Source organism: Orycteropus afer, unplaced genomic scaffold, assembly GCF_000298275.1.
Source record: "Orycteropus afer afer isolate SDZICR_OR568_19922 unplaced genomic scaffold, OryAfe1.0 scaffold00005, whole genome shotgun sequence".
Classification (NCBI taxonomy): domain Eukaryota; kingdom Metazoa; phylum Chordata; class Mammalia; order Tubulidentata; family Orycteropodidae; genus Orycteropus; species Orycteropus afer.
In genome coordinates, this window is record NW_006921592.1 from 22717346 (window position 1) to 22729262 (window position 11917).

Genomic DNA, 11917 nt, shown 5'->3' on the forward strand with positions numbered 1-11917 from the left:
CCAATTAAGTACTAATACCAAGATATCCAAGCCAACATTGTAAACCTTGAGGGCAACTGTTTTCCATTTTATTTTTACATTCATTTTGGCTTGCACATTTAGCACATTTCAAAGGAGGAAAACAATTAGCAGTCAAAACAAGTTTTCTTTAAGTACAGATTAATTCATTTGTTCAAAACCTGTTGTTAGCGCTACAATTTTAAGTGAATCTGCTTCTTTTTTGAACAAAACTTAGCAATCTATGATACTGATGACTGTGTGATTGAATTACAAAAATTATTTTTAAATAGCTTTGATAAATTCTATTAAGTTCTGAAAATGAAGTTACTATTAACACATAAGATTAAAGTAAAATTTATTTCTCAAATTAGAATTCTGATAAATGGCTTACTAAAAATTAGTTTTTGGAAATATAAACCTGTTGAAATGCCCTACACAAAGTGAGTTCTGTAATGTTTTCAGGTCATTTCAGGTATAGCAAATTACAATGAACTATCTGATTGAAAAAAAAGAATTGTCAGAAATGGGAGATACAGGACCTCCAATTAAAAAAACAAAACAAAACAAAACTATTGCCATGAGCAATAATATAAATTTCAGATGCTATTATCACCATTGTAGAGTCAGGTAAAATAACAGTCAGAATAAGTAATAGGCTCAGGGACACATGGATACAATTCTGAAATTCAGGCTTTTATCTAACAATATTAAGATTTGAAAATTAATTACTAAAATCTTTTCTTCGAGTATACTAACTCATATCTAGAACAGATAAGAGAACTCAAAATACAATATAATCTTTGAACTCTGTTCCATAGGCCTGCATCGTACAAAATGGTCAAATAAAATCTCATTGAAGGGGATTTTGGAAGAACAAGTTGAGCACTGCTGAAAAATTCCATTACTTAGAGGAAGACTACATGGTTCATCCTATGTTTACTGAAATACTAGTTGTCTATATAGAAACATTCCAAGTTTCCCATACATTATGTGCACATGGTTTATTATTCCATTCACAAAGAACATATGTACGAAGGGATGTTTTCTAGTTAAGATTATTAACGGCATGGTCCCAAATAAATTGGCAAATTTGGGGGACAGAGTTGGAAGTGACAATATACAAGTGAAAAATAGGTAGTATTATAAAATAAGGCAACTATAAGATAATTTTCAGGAGCTCTGGTGGCATAAAGATAATTCTCATTATATGTTCATACATCACTTAATAAGACTCTTCCTTGTTAAGGTACAAGTATGATTTATGGCAAATTTCAGTGCCTTTAAGAATCTTTTTCCATGATCTTCTGAATGAAGTGCAAATTTTATACCTTACACTGAATCTCCCTAGGTAAACTAACCAAAAAAAAGCCAAACTCACTGCCTTTGAGTTGATTCTGACTCACAGCGACCTCCACTAGGTTTCCAAGGCTGTAAATCTTTATGGAAGCAGATTGCCTCATCCTTCTGTGGAGTAGCTGGCGGGTTCGAACCACTGACCTTTTGGTTAGTAGCCAAATGCCTTAACCACTATACTACCAGAGCTCCTTCTAGAATAAACATGGTTGTACCAAAGCTTCATATTGCCTCCATGAAGATTTCCAAAGGATAGAAACTGAACAGCTCTTCATTTAGCAACTGGGAAAGCACACTTACACTTCATTTAGAGAAAGCATGCAAGCTTTTGGATTGCCTTCAATTATAGAACAGTAAAAACATACTTCCCATTAAAAAATACTTAAAAGCAATTTCTTTCTAAAACCAAACATGACTACATTCAAGAGGTTTTGTCTATAAATGGTCCCTTTTAATATCTATTTGCAATTTTTTTTATTTCTAAACCTTTCTTTTTGAAATATTTTTCAAGACCAACTTTTTCTTTTCTAAAAATCCAATGATATGTAACTGTTTGGACACATCAACGTAAATGTAATATTAAAAAAAGTTCACAAACTTTTCCTTTAAAAAGAAAAACTAAACTCCATCAATTATAAAGAAAATGAGCCATTTCCCTCCATCAGGATTCCTGGTCCAGCAGAGGCTGAATTAATGGCCAGAGTAGCAGAGAGCAATATATCAGTTTTACTTTTTCATCTACTATTCTGCATGAACTGGATAAACTTAATCTTTCTGAGCTGCAGCTGCTTGACTAATAAAATTGCTATTCCACTTTTGATATGTCAAGATAGAGGGCTGCATAATTACTTCAAGTTCTTTTTAGCACATTTAGCTTAAAGAGATGCAGGTTTTATTTTTCGCTATTATTTGTTTCCTTTATAACACCTTAATCTGCTTCTGCTTCTCCATACTGGATATTGTTTCTTAAAAATACAGAATATTAATGGTGATGGCTGAGCACTAAACATAATGTCACTGAACTGTACATAAGAAAACTGAAGAAATGGCATATTTACCACAATAAAAATAAAAGATACAAAACAGCACCTTTCCCGATTTAATTCTAACCAACACTTAAAATTTCATCTCAAATGACTTTTCCCTAGTTTTCTATATGGGAGAAAAAAGGTATTCTGTGTGGCCAGAGTGACAAACTCAAATGCTTACAGGTAATATACACATGTACAAACTGGTCACTGTAAGGTAACATGAATAAGGCCTAGAAAATGCCCACATCACCTAAAAGCATTTATATTTAAACAACTTTAGAAGTGCTAGTCAGTTTGCAAGCCTATACGGCCATTAACAAAGACCTTCAACCAATAAACTTAAAAGCCCATTTTTTCCCAAGTATAATTTGTATTTTCAGATTGAATCTTTTTTTTCATTCCTTAATTTCTTACTTTATTTTAGCAATTATGGCCCATTAGATAAAAAGACCTTTCCTGTGTATAGTAATCATTGGTACATGGACAAAATCTATCTACTTTTCAACTTTTATAAAAAGCTATAAACAATCTCTTTGGGAAAATTATTAGCAATCACATGAAGAGCACTAAACATAAACTTTGGTTTTACTGAAACTAAACAGCAAAGCTTTTATTGCATTTCTGACTTTCTAAACTTATTTTTCTCAATCTCTTTTTGCCATGCTCCCTTTTACGGGGGGGGGGGGGGGCAAATCTTAGACCTCCCAAAAGACATATATTGATTTTATGGCAGATATATGCATGCCACAAAATACACTGTTTTTTATAGCACATCAGATTTTTTTTTAGCTTTATATTTTGTTATTTATATTGCAGACACATCCATTATTCAAATACAAAATCATAACATAATTTTCAAAACACATTGACACCACTCAAAAATTATGCTTTGGTCCCAAGGGGGACACTCTCTTCTGTAAAAAGCATCAATGAAAAAAAACATGTTTAGTAAAGTAAAATGAGCTTCATAGGAAAGTAAAGTTTTAAAGGGACCAATATATGAAATGTGTTGAAGTTGAGTCACATGAATAAGTGATTACTTTTCTAAAGCAGAAACTATGAGAAAGTGAAACTGTACAGGGGAAAACAAAACTCATTTGGAGGAAAAAGAAGAAAAGACATCGCTCGCTGACTTCCGGGTTGTAACTTGACAAACTGAACACATTACCAGGGCTTCCTGCTTCCACTTCTGACATAGTTTCTAGGCTCGTTAGCTCTTTATGAAACAGTCGTCTTACAGTTCTGCAGCCTCTTCCATCTTGCCACCTATAACCATCTTCACATTCTTGAAAGGAGTCTTTTCTTGGTCGGCTTGTAACAGGAACTCTAGGTCCAGGTTTAAATTCTCTCCAACTGTCTGAATTACCAGAAAGTTCATCAGAAAGCCATCTCCTGTTCTGATCTTTGTGGCTGTCATTTATCCAAGCTGGTTGGCTGTAAATTGGATTTTTAAATGCGTATGGATTATTGGAAGTTGCATATAGTCCTTTTCTGGGAGTATTCCCATAGTTCCCTGGTGATACCTTTTTTTTGGGAAGGCCTTTTTCCATTTTACCACTGTGGCCTTTAGCATAATCATCCACTATTAAATAATCTTGTTGGGGGTGTCCCCTTCTGAAATCATCATCATCAACAGTCCCTCGGTCTTTAGTGCGCTTTACAAAATAAGGTTTTGCTGCATCTCCCATGGTCTTTGACTTGAATTTTCTTATCTGCACCTGAAAAAAAGGCATTTTTGGGAAAATCAAACCATCACAAGTTATTATAGCAAGCACAAAAAACATTACAATTTATTGCAGACACACCCAGAAGCCTACCAGAAACTCTTTCCTACTTTTTTTTTTAATAAAAGGATGTCAATCACATTCCCAATAATCAGTGCACTACACTAGAAAAGAGGTTTAAACCTAAACCAATCCACTGCCATTTAGTTGATTCTGACTCACAGCGACCATATAGAACAGAGTAGAACTGCCTCATAAGGTTTCCAGGGAGCTCTGGTAGCATAGTGCCTAAGGCATTTGACTGCTAACCAGAAGACTGGCGGTTCAAACCCACCAGCCACTCCTCAGAAGAAAGATGGGGCAATCTACTTCTGTAGTGATACTGCCTCAGAAACCTAAGGACGGCTCACTATGAGTCGTGTAAGACTCCATGGCACATAACAACAAATAACATAAGGTTTCCAAGGCTGTAAATCTTTAAAGAAGCAGACTTTTATTTGAAAATATGAAGCCTCGTATTTTTCCCTCAGAGCAACTGCTGGATTCCAACGGCACCCTTTTTTGTTATAAGATGAATGCCTTAACCTCTGTGCCACCAGAACTCCTCTAGAAAAGGATTGGGCCTATAATAATCCTGGTGAAAACTAGTTCTTACTAGTAAATATGATAAGGAGTTTTGGTAGTGTAGTGCCTAAGGCACTTGACTGCTCATCAGAAGGCTGGCGGTTCAAACCCACCAGCCACTCCTAGAAGGAAGGATGGGCAATCTACTTCCGTAGTGATACCGCCTCGGAAACCCAAGGAGGAGTCACTGTGAGTCGTTCCGACTCGAGGGCACATAACAACAACTTACTATGATTAAATCTGTATATAAGGGAGGCTCCTATAATCTTGAGAAATACATTATAGTAAAATGTTACTCATACCAAGTTGGTAGGCTTTCACCTATGTAACAAATGCGTTTCTTTTAAAACAAAGTCGCATTTCAAGCCTATACTGTCACAAAAACTACTCAATCTTACTGTGAAAAAAAAAAGTTGACCATGATTTTAGCTGTTATACAAAATAACTCAAACTTTACTTGAACGGAATACATCTCCAACTCCACTTGTGCGCTTTTTTTCTGTATCTGGGGACCTCGGTTCCCTTCATCACCACCATTCAGAACAGACTGGTTCGGATCGCTTCGGTTACCTTGGGGCTGGGCTCCCACCATGGTACTACTCCAGTTAAAGGGACCGGGTTTCCGACCAAGAGATAGCTCTAGCTAACCTCCCATTTCTCATCCTTCAGCCCCAAACAAGTGTGGCTGTGTCGTGAACAAGTCCCTGATGAATGACGACCTTTTCAATTCCCCATCAGATGGCCGCACCTCCAACCTGACTCAGTTTTCACACCCTTCGGAACCAAAGGCAAAGAAAGAGGAGGCGTTCCCGCACTCTCGGCCACGAAGCCACCGCGGAGACCAGAAAGCAGGAAGTGACCTGCTTCCTCAATGGGGTTCCGGGGTCCCACCCGGCCGTCCTAGGGCCAAAACCGGGTGCCTGGATCCAAATCTCTTTTCGTTTTGCCTCTACAGGCTCTGACACAAAGTGAAAGCGCAGACTCGAACCTGAGAACCCAGTCCCCGCCGGTACGCGAACTCCCCAGTCTCCCGGAGCAGAAACGGGGGCGGCGGAGGAAGGAGCCAACATACCTCCGGAGCCAGGCCCGACCTCTGCTCTGAAGATCTGGGGAGCCCACTGGAGACCCAGCCTGAAGGGCACTCTGGGAAAGAGGCGAAGAGAAGACGCCCAGGAACACTCACCACCTCCGCTGCGGTCCCCAGCTTCCTCCTGTCCCGGCCAGGCTCCCTTTCCGTGTTTTCTTTCGGCCCCACTTCCGGCGCTCAGCTCTTTCTCATTGTGCGCGATTGGAAGCCGGCGGTGTCCCCGCCCCAGCGCTCCGCCGCAGACGCCGGAAACGCGGCCCTCGCTCGTGAGGCCCGTCCTCTGCTGCGTACCCGCCCCGCCCGCACTTAGCCTGTGTTTGTCGCTGTCGCCGCCGCTGCATTTTTCTCTCGGGCTCAGGCGTCCGGTGTCGGCTGGAGGAGGTGCGCCTCTCAGCGCGGGCGACAGTGGAGGTCGGTGGACAGCAGACAGTTCTTTGGTTCGGCCGCCTTTTGTGCGCTGTTCGCGCTGAGGCTGCGTAACCAGCCGCCCTGCTCTTCCTCGCAGTTCACTTCTCCTTGCTTATTCTATCTCAGTAGTGTTTAAGTATTGAAAGCACGGGAGAGGCTGTGGAAGAAAGCCTGTTGTTCCCCTGAGGGAGACCCGGAACCGAGCAGCCAGGGCGCAGCCGCACCCGGTAGCCTTCAGAAAGGCTCCGCTTGGCTCTTAAATACTTTCAGGGAAAAGAAAAATTAAACCTTGATCTGAGGCTCTAAGCGCTGTTACTGTTTTTCTGGTAATTGAATGATACAAAGTTTCATTGAAGTCTTAATTGCCGAGCGTGAAGAAATGGAAGCGTTTAAGCATTCACTGTTCATCCAGATCTAAAGGTGGTCAAGGGACACACTGCTTTTTTCTCAGATTGTGTCAGGATTAGTTTTACTTAAATTTTTTTTTCAGTGTGTTTTGGAAAATATGTGCAGTCGTAAAGGACGGCCAAGGATAATACTTGACTTTTTGAACAGAAGGGTGCAATCTTTGAACTTGCAAACCACGTAGGGTTCCTGTTTTTTTACTTTTATTATTTTCCTTTCTGTGAGCGGTGTCCTAAATACTTGAACATTAAGCAACTAATAAGACTGATATTGACAGTTTTAGTTAATGTGAGTTTTAAGAGCATTTAAATTTAAATCCATGAGCTTCTGTGTGGCAGTAATTTTAAAATAATAGCGAACACAGGCAGTACTTGTTATTGCCATGCACTGTTCCAAAGTTTTTTTACAAATGTAATCCTCATAGTAGTCACGGACTAAATATCATTAGCTCCATTTTAAGGGTGTGTAAGCATTATCATTTACAGTGGAGTAAATTGCACAACTGGAATTAAAACCTGAGCAATCATGCAAGGTCTTAACCACTTCGCTATACTAAAGTGATTTAAAACACGTTTGTACAACTTTTGTGTAATTTCTTACTTAGATGCATTGGTTCTGAAAATGCACAAGGATTAAGCTAATAATCTGACAGGCAGACAATGTCCTTTGATATATATTCTAAAGTGAGTGTGGTCATGTATGTTTCATTGCGTGCTAGCAGCGTCACCACACCTGGTTGAATAATAACTACTTGAGAAAAAGTAACTGAGTTGCCAACAGTTTTATAGGAGCAGTATGGGATAGATCTTTTTAAGGATTTAAAATATTTTTATTGTATTTTCTTGATTATTTCCCAAAGTCTGACTTCTATTCTAAAATAGTTTTTAAGATTCATCTTGAGAATAAAATTTGTTGTTAAGTGCTGTAGAGTCAGTTTCAACTCATAGCGACCTTACGCACAACAGAATGAGACGCTGCCAGTCCTCTTCGATCCTCACAGTGCTATACTTGAGCCCTGTTGCAGCAACTGTGTCAGTCCATCTCATTGATCTCATTGTAATTGACATCTCATCCCTTTCTTCGCTGTCCCTTTACTTTACCAATCATGATATCCTTCTCCAAGGACTGGTCCTGATAACTTGACCAAAGTATGAGAGATGAAATCTGGCCATTCTCTTTTAAGGAGCATTCTGGCTGCATTTCTAACAAAACATTTGTTCGTTCTTTGGCAAGTCCATGGTATATTCAGTATTCTTTGCCAACACCACAATTCAGATGCATCTGTTCTTCTTCAGTCATGCTTATTCATTGTCCAGTTTTCGCATGAATATGAGGCTATTGCATGGCTTAGGGCAGGTGTACCTGTAGTCTTCAAAGAACATCTTTGCTCTTTAACACCTGAAAGAAGTCTTTTGCAGCATATTTGCCCAGTGCAATAAGTGGTTTGATTACTTGACTGCTGCTCCCATGGGCGTTGATTGCAGATGCAAATGAAGTGTTTGTGGCTTCCTGAGGGGATTGCTCCATTCATGGCTCTAGTGGGAGAGTCATGCCTTGAAACTGATGAGTTTTTGTATTCAAACAGCCAATCCCACAGGTTCTTTTTAGACACAGAAGCAGAGAGCGAGAGGGAGGAAGAGAGAAGGCAAGGAACCTCCTGAAAGAGCTGTACCATGGGTCAAGGGCTGTGATACTGAAGACAGTGAGAAGCCCAGAAATGTCTCAATGGCAGAGCCAAGAGCAGACTGTCCTGAGGGGGGCAGAGAGGGAAACCTATCCCAAGGGGACTGAGAGGAAGACTGCATGACTGAAAGGAGCTGAGAAAGCTATTCTACACTGAAGAACGGAGACTTTATTCTTTGCTCGGGTGTTTCCTGATCCTGATCCTGATTCTTAGTTATGTAGCTTGTTGATCCCGATCTTAAGTTATACCTTATTACTTCTTTAATAAACCATTTAACTATAAGTAGAGTTTGGAGTTCTGTGAGATGTTGCAGTGAATTGCTGAACTCAGACAGGAGAGGGAAGAGTGCCAAGGCGGGGGAGAGTGGCTGGTGTCGAGATGGAATGGTACAGTGATACACTTGACCTCTGCCTCATAGGAATTGGCTTTGTGCTGATTCTTGTATTTGAAGTTCTTTTTCAGAATATTTTTCACAGATGTCTGATTGTTTCCTGTGCTAAACATTTTTGGCAGGAAGACTATGTATGTGATGTGTCCCTCTCAGTGCATCAGATCAGGGGACATATGATATGAATTTGTCCTTTGATTGATGATGTTAAGTTTGATTGTTCACTTAAGGTGGTGTCTATCAGATTTCTCCATTTTTTCTTTTGTAATTAATAAGTAACTTGTGAAATGAAGTTTGAATTGTAAATATCCTGTTCTCCCATATCTTTCTCTCAGTGGTTTTAATACCCATTGATGATTCTCTCCACAATCAAATATTAATATAAAACCAAAAGACCCACTGCCCTAGAGTCAATTCTGACTCATAGCAACCCCCATTGGGTTCCCAAGTCTATAAATCTTTATGGAAATAGATTGCCTTATCTTCCTCCCATGGAGCAGCTGGTAGGTTTGAACTGCTGACTTTCTGCTTAGCAGCCAAATGCTTTACTCACTATGCCACCAGATCTCTGTAATATTAATATAATGCAATGCACCCATTGCTGTGGAGTCGGATCCAACCCATAGCGACCCCTCCTTGGGTTTCTGAGGTGGTATCACTACGGAAGTAGATTGCCCAACCTTCCTTCTGGGGAGTGGCTGGTGGGTTTGAACTGTCAGCCTTTTGATTAGCAGTCAAGTGCCTTAGGCACTACACTACCAGAGCTCCCTAATATTAATATAGTAGTGGTGAAATGATGATTTTTTATTTATCGATCTTCTACAGTTGTTAGTTGGAACTCTTCTCAAAAGAAGAGTTTTCCTTTGTCCTCCTAATTACTTTTTTAAAAGTTCTCTTTTTAATGAGTGGAATCATGGATTCTATTTTATCCAGTATGTAATAGTTCATTACTATCATTACCTGTTTTGATGCTCAGATTGCCTCAGATTTGGTCAGTGGCAGCCTCTTACATCAGTTTTTGAACACATCCATAAATTCTGACACAAGATGTTCCAGGTTCACCTTGAAATTAACCATTTTTCCAAAGGGCTTGAGGAATGGTATTTGGAGAGCAAGATCCAGGAGTTATATGTGCTCATTGCTCTGGGGGTTAAACTGCTGTTAGGCTCTTCCAATAGAAAGAACTAGGAAACTTGTTTTAAAATCATAACTTCATACTCATATCTCTGACAACCCTATCCAATAATATAAGGTTTTTCTCCTTCCTCCAATCCGTATTTGTATCTTTCTTCCATAGTGATACATCTGGTTCCTCAAAACATTGGTATATTTGCTCATTTACTCAGTCCTGCAATATATAATGTATAATATATATAAATATATGTATAAATATATAAAATAGTGTCAGAATTGTTTCACTACTAGGAAGGAAACCTACCAAGTAAAGTTCAAGATTTTTTTTTTGTTAGAATATGTATGAGTATATAGGTAGAGCACTCTGTTAGTATGATTGAAAGTTTTTTTTTAATTGCATTAATTCTTGTTTTCTTTGTAGTTGTGTTACCAATTTGATTATAATCTTATTCATCCATTTATTTCACTTTTGGGCTCTCCTTGTTGATTTAATTTTATGTTTGGAATTTGTGAAATATCAGGTTAAAAATTCAAAACTATATAAAAGTTAAATTCAGACAAATCCCATCCCCTTTCTATCCACTCCTCCACCCCCCCCCCATAGGTACCCATATTCATTCATTTCTGGTGTATCTCTCTGTATATTCATATATACACATCTGTGTATGTTTTACCTACAAAATACAGCATTATACACATAGTCTTTGACACTTTGTTTTTTTCCCAATTATTTGTATATTATGGAAGTATAGATGTCATTCACATCAGTTCATAGAAATATTTTGTTTTTAAATACTCCATTACCATAGTACTCCATGGAATAAATGCACCATAATTTTTTAAATGAACTGCTATGTATGGGCCTTTGGATTATTTCCAATATTTTACTATTACAAATAATGCTGCAATGATTAGCCTCATGCACATCTTTCTTGTATTGTTGGAGATATTTCTCAGAGTAAGATCCTAGAAATGCAATTTCTGGGCTAAAGGATGAATACATACATAGTTTTGCTAGATATTGATCATTTTCCCTTCATAGGAGTTGTACCATTTTGTATCCACAAGTAGTGAATGGGAGTGTCTATTTTTGTACAACCTCAGTATTTTGTCAAACATTTATATTTGTGCCAAACTAATAGGTGAAACATTACATTTCCTATAGTTTTAAAATTATAAGAAGCTCTGGTACTGTAGTGATTAAGGCATATGCCTGCCTGCTAACGAAAAGGTTGGTGGTTCAAACCACCAGCTGCTCCGTGAAAAGAAAGATGAAGCAGTCTGCTTCTGTAAAGATTTACGGCCTTGGAAACCCAATGGGAGTCACTATGGGTCAGAATCAATTCTATGACAATGTTTTTTTTTTTTTTAAATATATATATAGATTTATAATGCATTTATTATGAATGGATTATCTTTTCATATCTCCTTTTCCTTCTAAAAGTAGAGAGAAAACTTTGGTGATAATACCTGTATTAAATATTTTATCTGTGGTATAACATAATGGAACAGAACTTTTATTTCCAAAGAATCTGCCCTGTTTTCATGAATGCAAGTGGTTTTCTAATGCTCCAGGGGGCAATGACTTTCAAGATAAAGCATTATTTTGTGACAGTATTTAAAACAGTTTGATATGTGAAATTCAAATAAAGAACATTACCTAAAATACGTAAATTGCGTATTTCCCTGTGCTATTTGGAGAAACCACCACTCATCTGTCAATTTTTCATATTGTGGTGGCTTGTGTGTTGCTGGAAGCTGTGCCACTGGTATTTCAGATACTAGCAGGGTTGCCCAGGCACGACTCAAAATGAGAAGAAACAGCTACAAACAGCCATTGATAATTGAAACAATGAAATGTACAAATTATGAATCTGAAAATATTAGAAATTGTAAAAAATGAAATGAGCACGTAAAAATCGATACCCTAGGTGTGGTGGTTGAAGAGACTCCGAACCTTGCCCTTGAGTGGAGAATAGCTAAAGCAAATGGAAGAAATGGAAAGGTAAAAGAGCTGAACAGAAGATTTCAAAGAGCAGCTCGAGTAGACAAAGCCAATTACTATAATGAAATGTGCAA

At 38.4% G+C, this 11917-nt stretch overlaps 1 protein-coding gene across 1 annotated transcript in view; it reads right to left on the reverse strand.

Moving 5' to 3' along the window:
- The window catches only part of TUT7 (terminal uridylyl transferase 7), a 60163-nt gene extending 56046 nt beyond the window's left edge, over window positions 1–4117 (reverse strand). Inside the window, exon 1 of the mRNA XM_042780675.1 lies at window positions 3553–4117. Within this exon, the coding sequence (XP_042636609.1) occupies window positions 3553–4117 (565 nt within the window). The remainder of the gene's footprint in view (window positions 1–3552) is intronic.
- Window positions 4118–11917: the final 7800 nt, after the last annotated feature.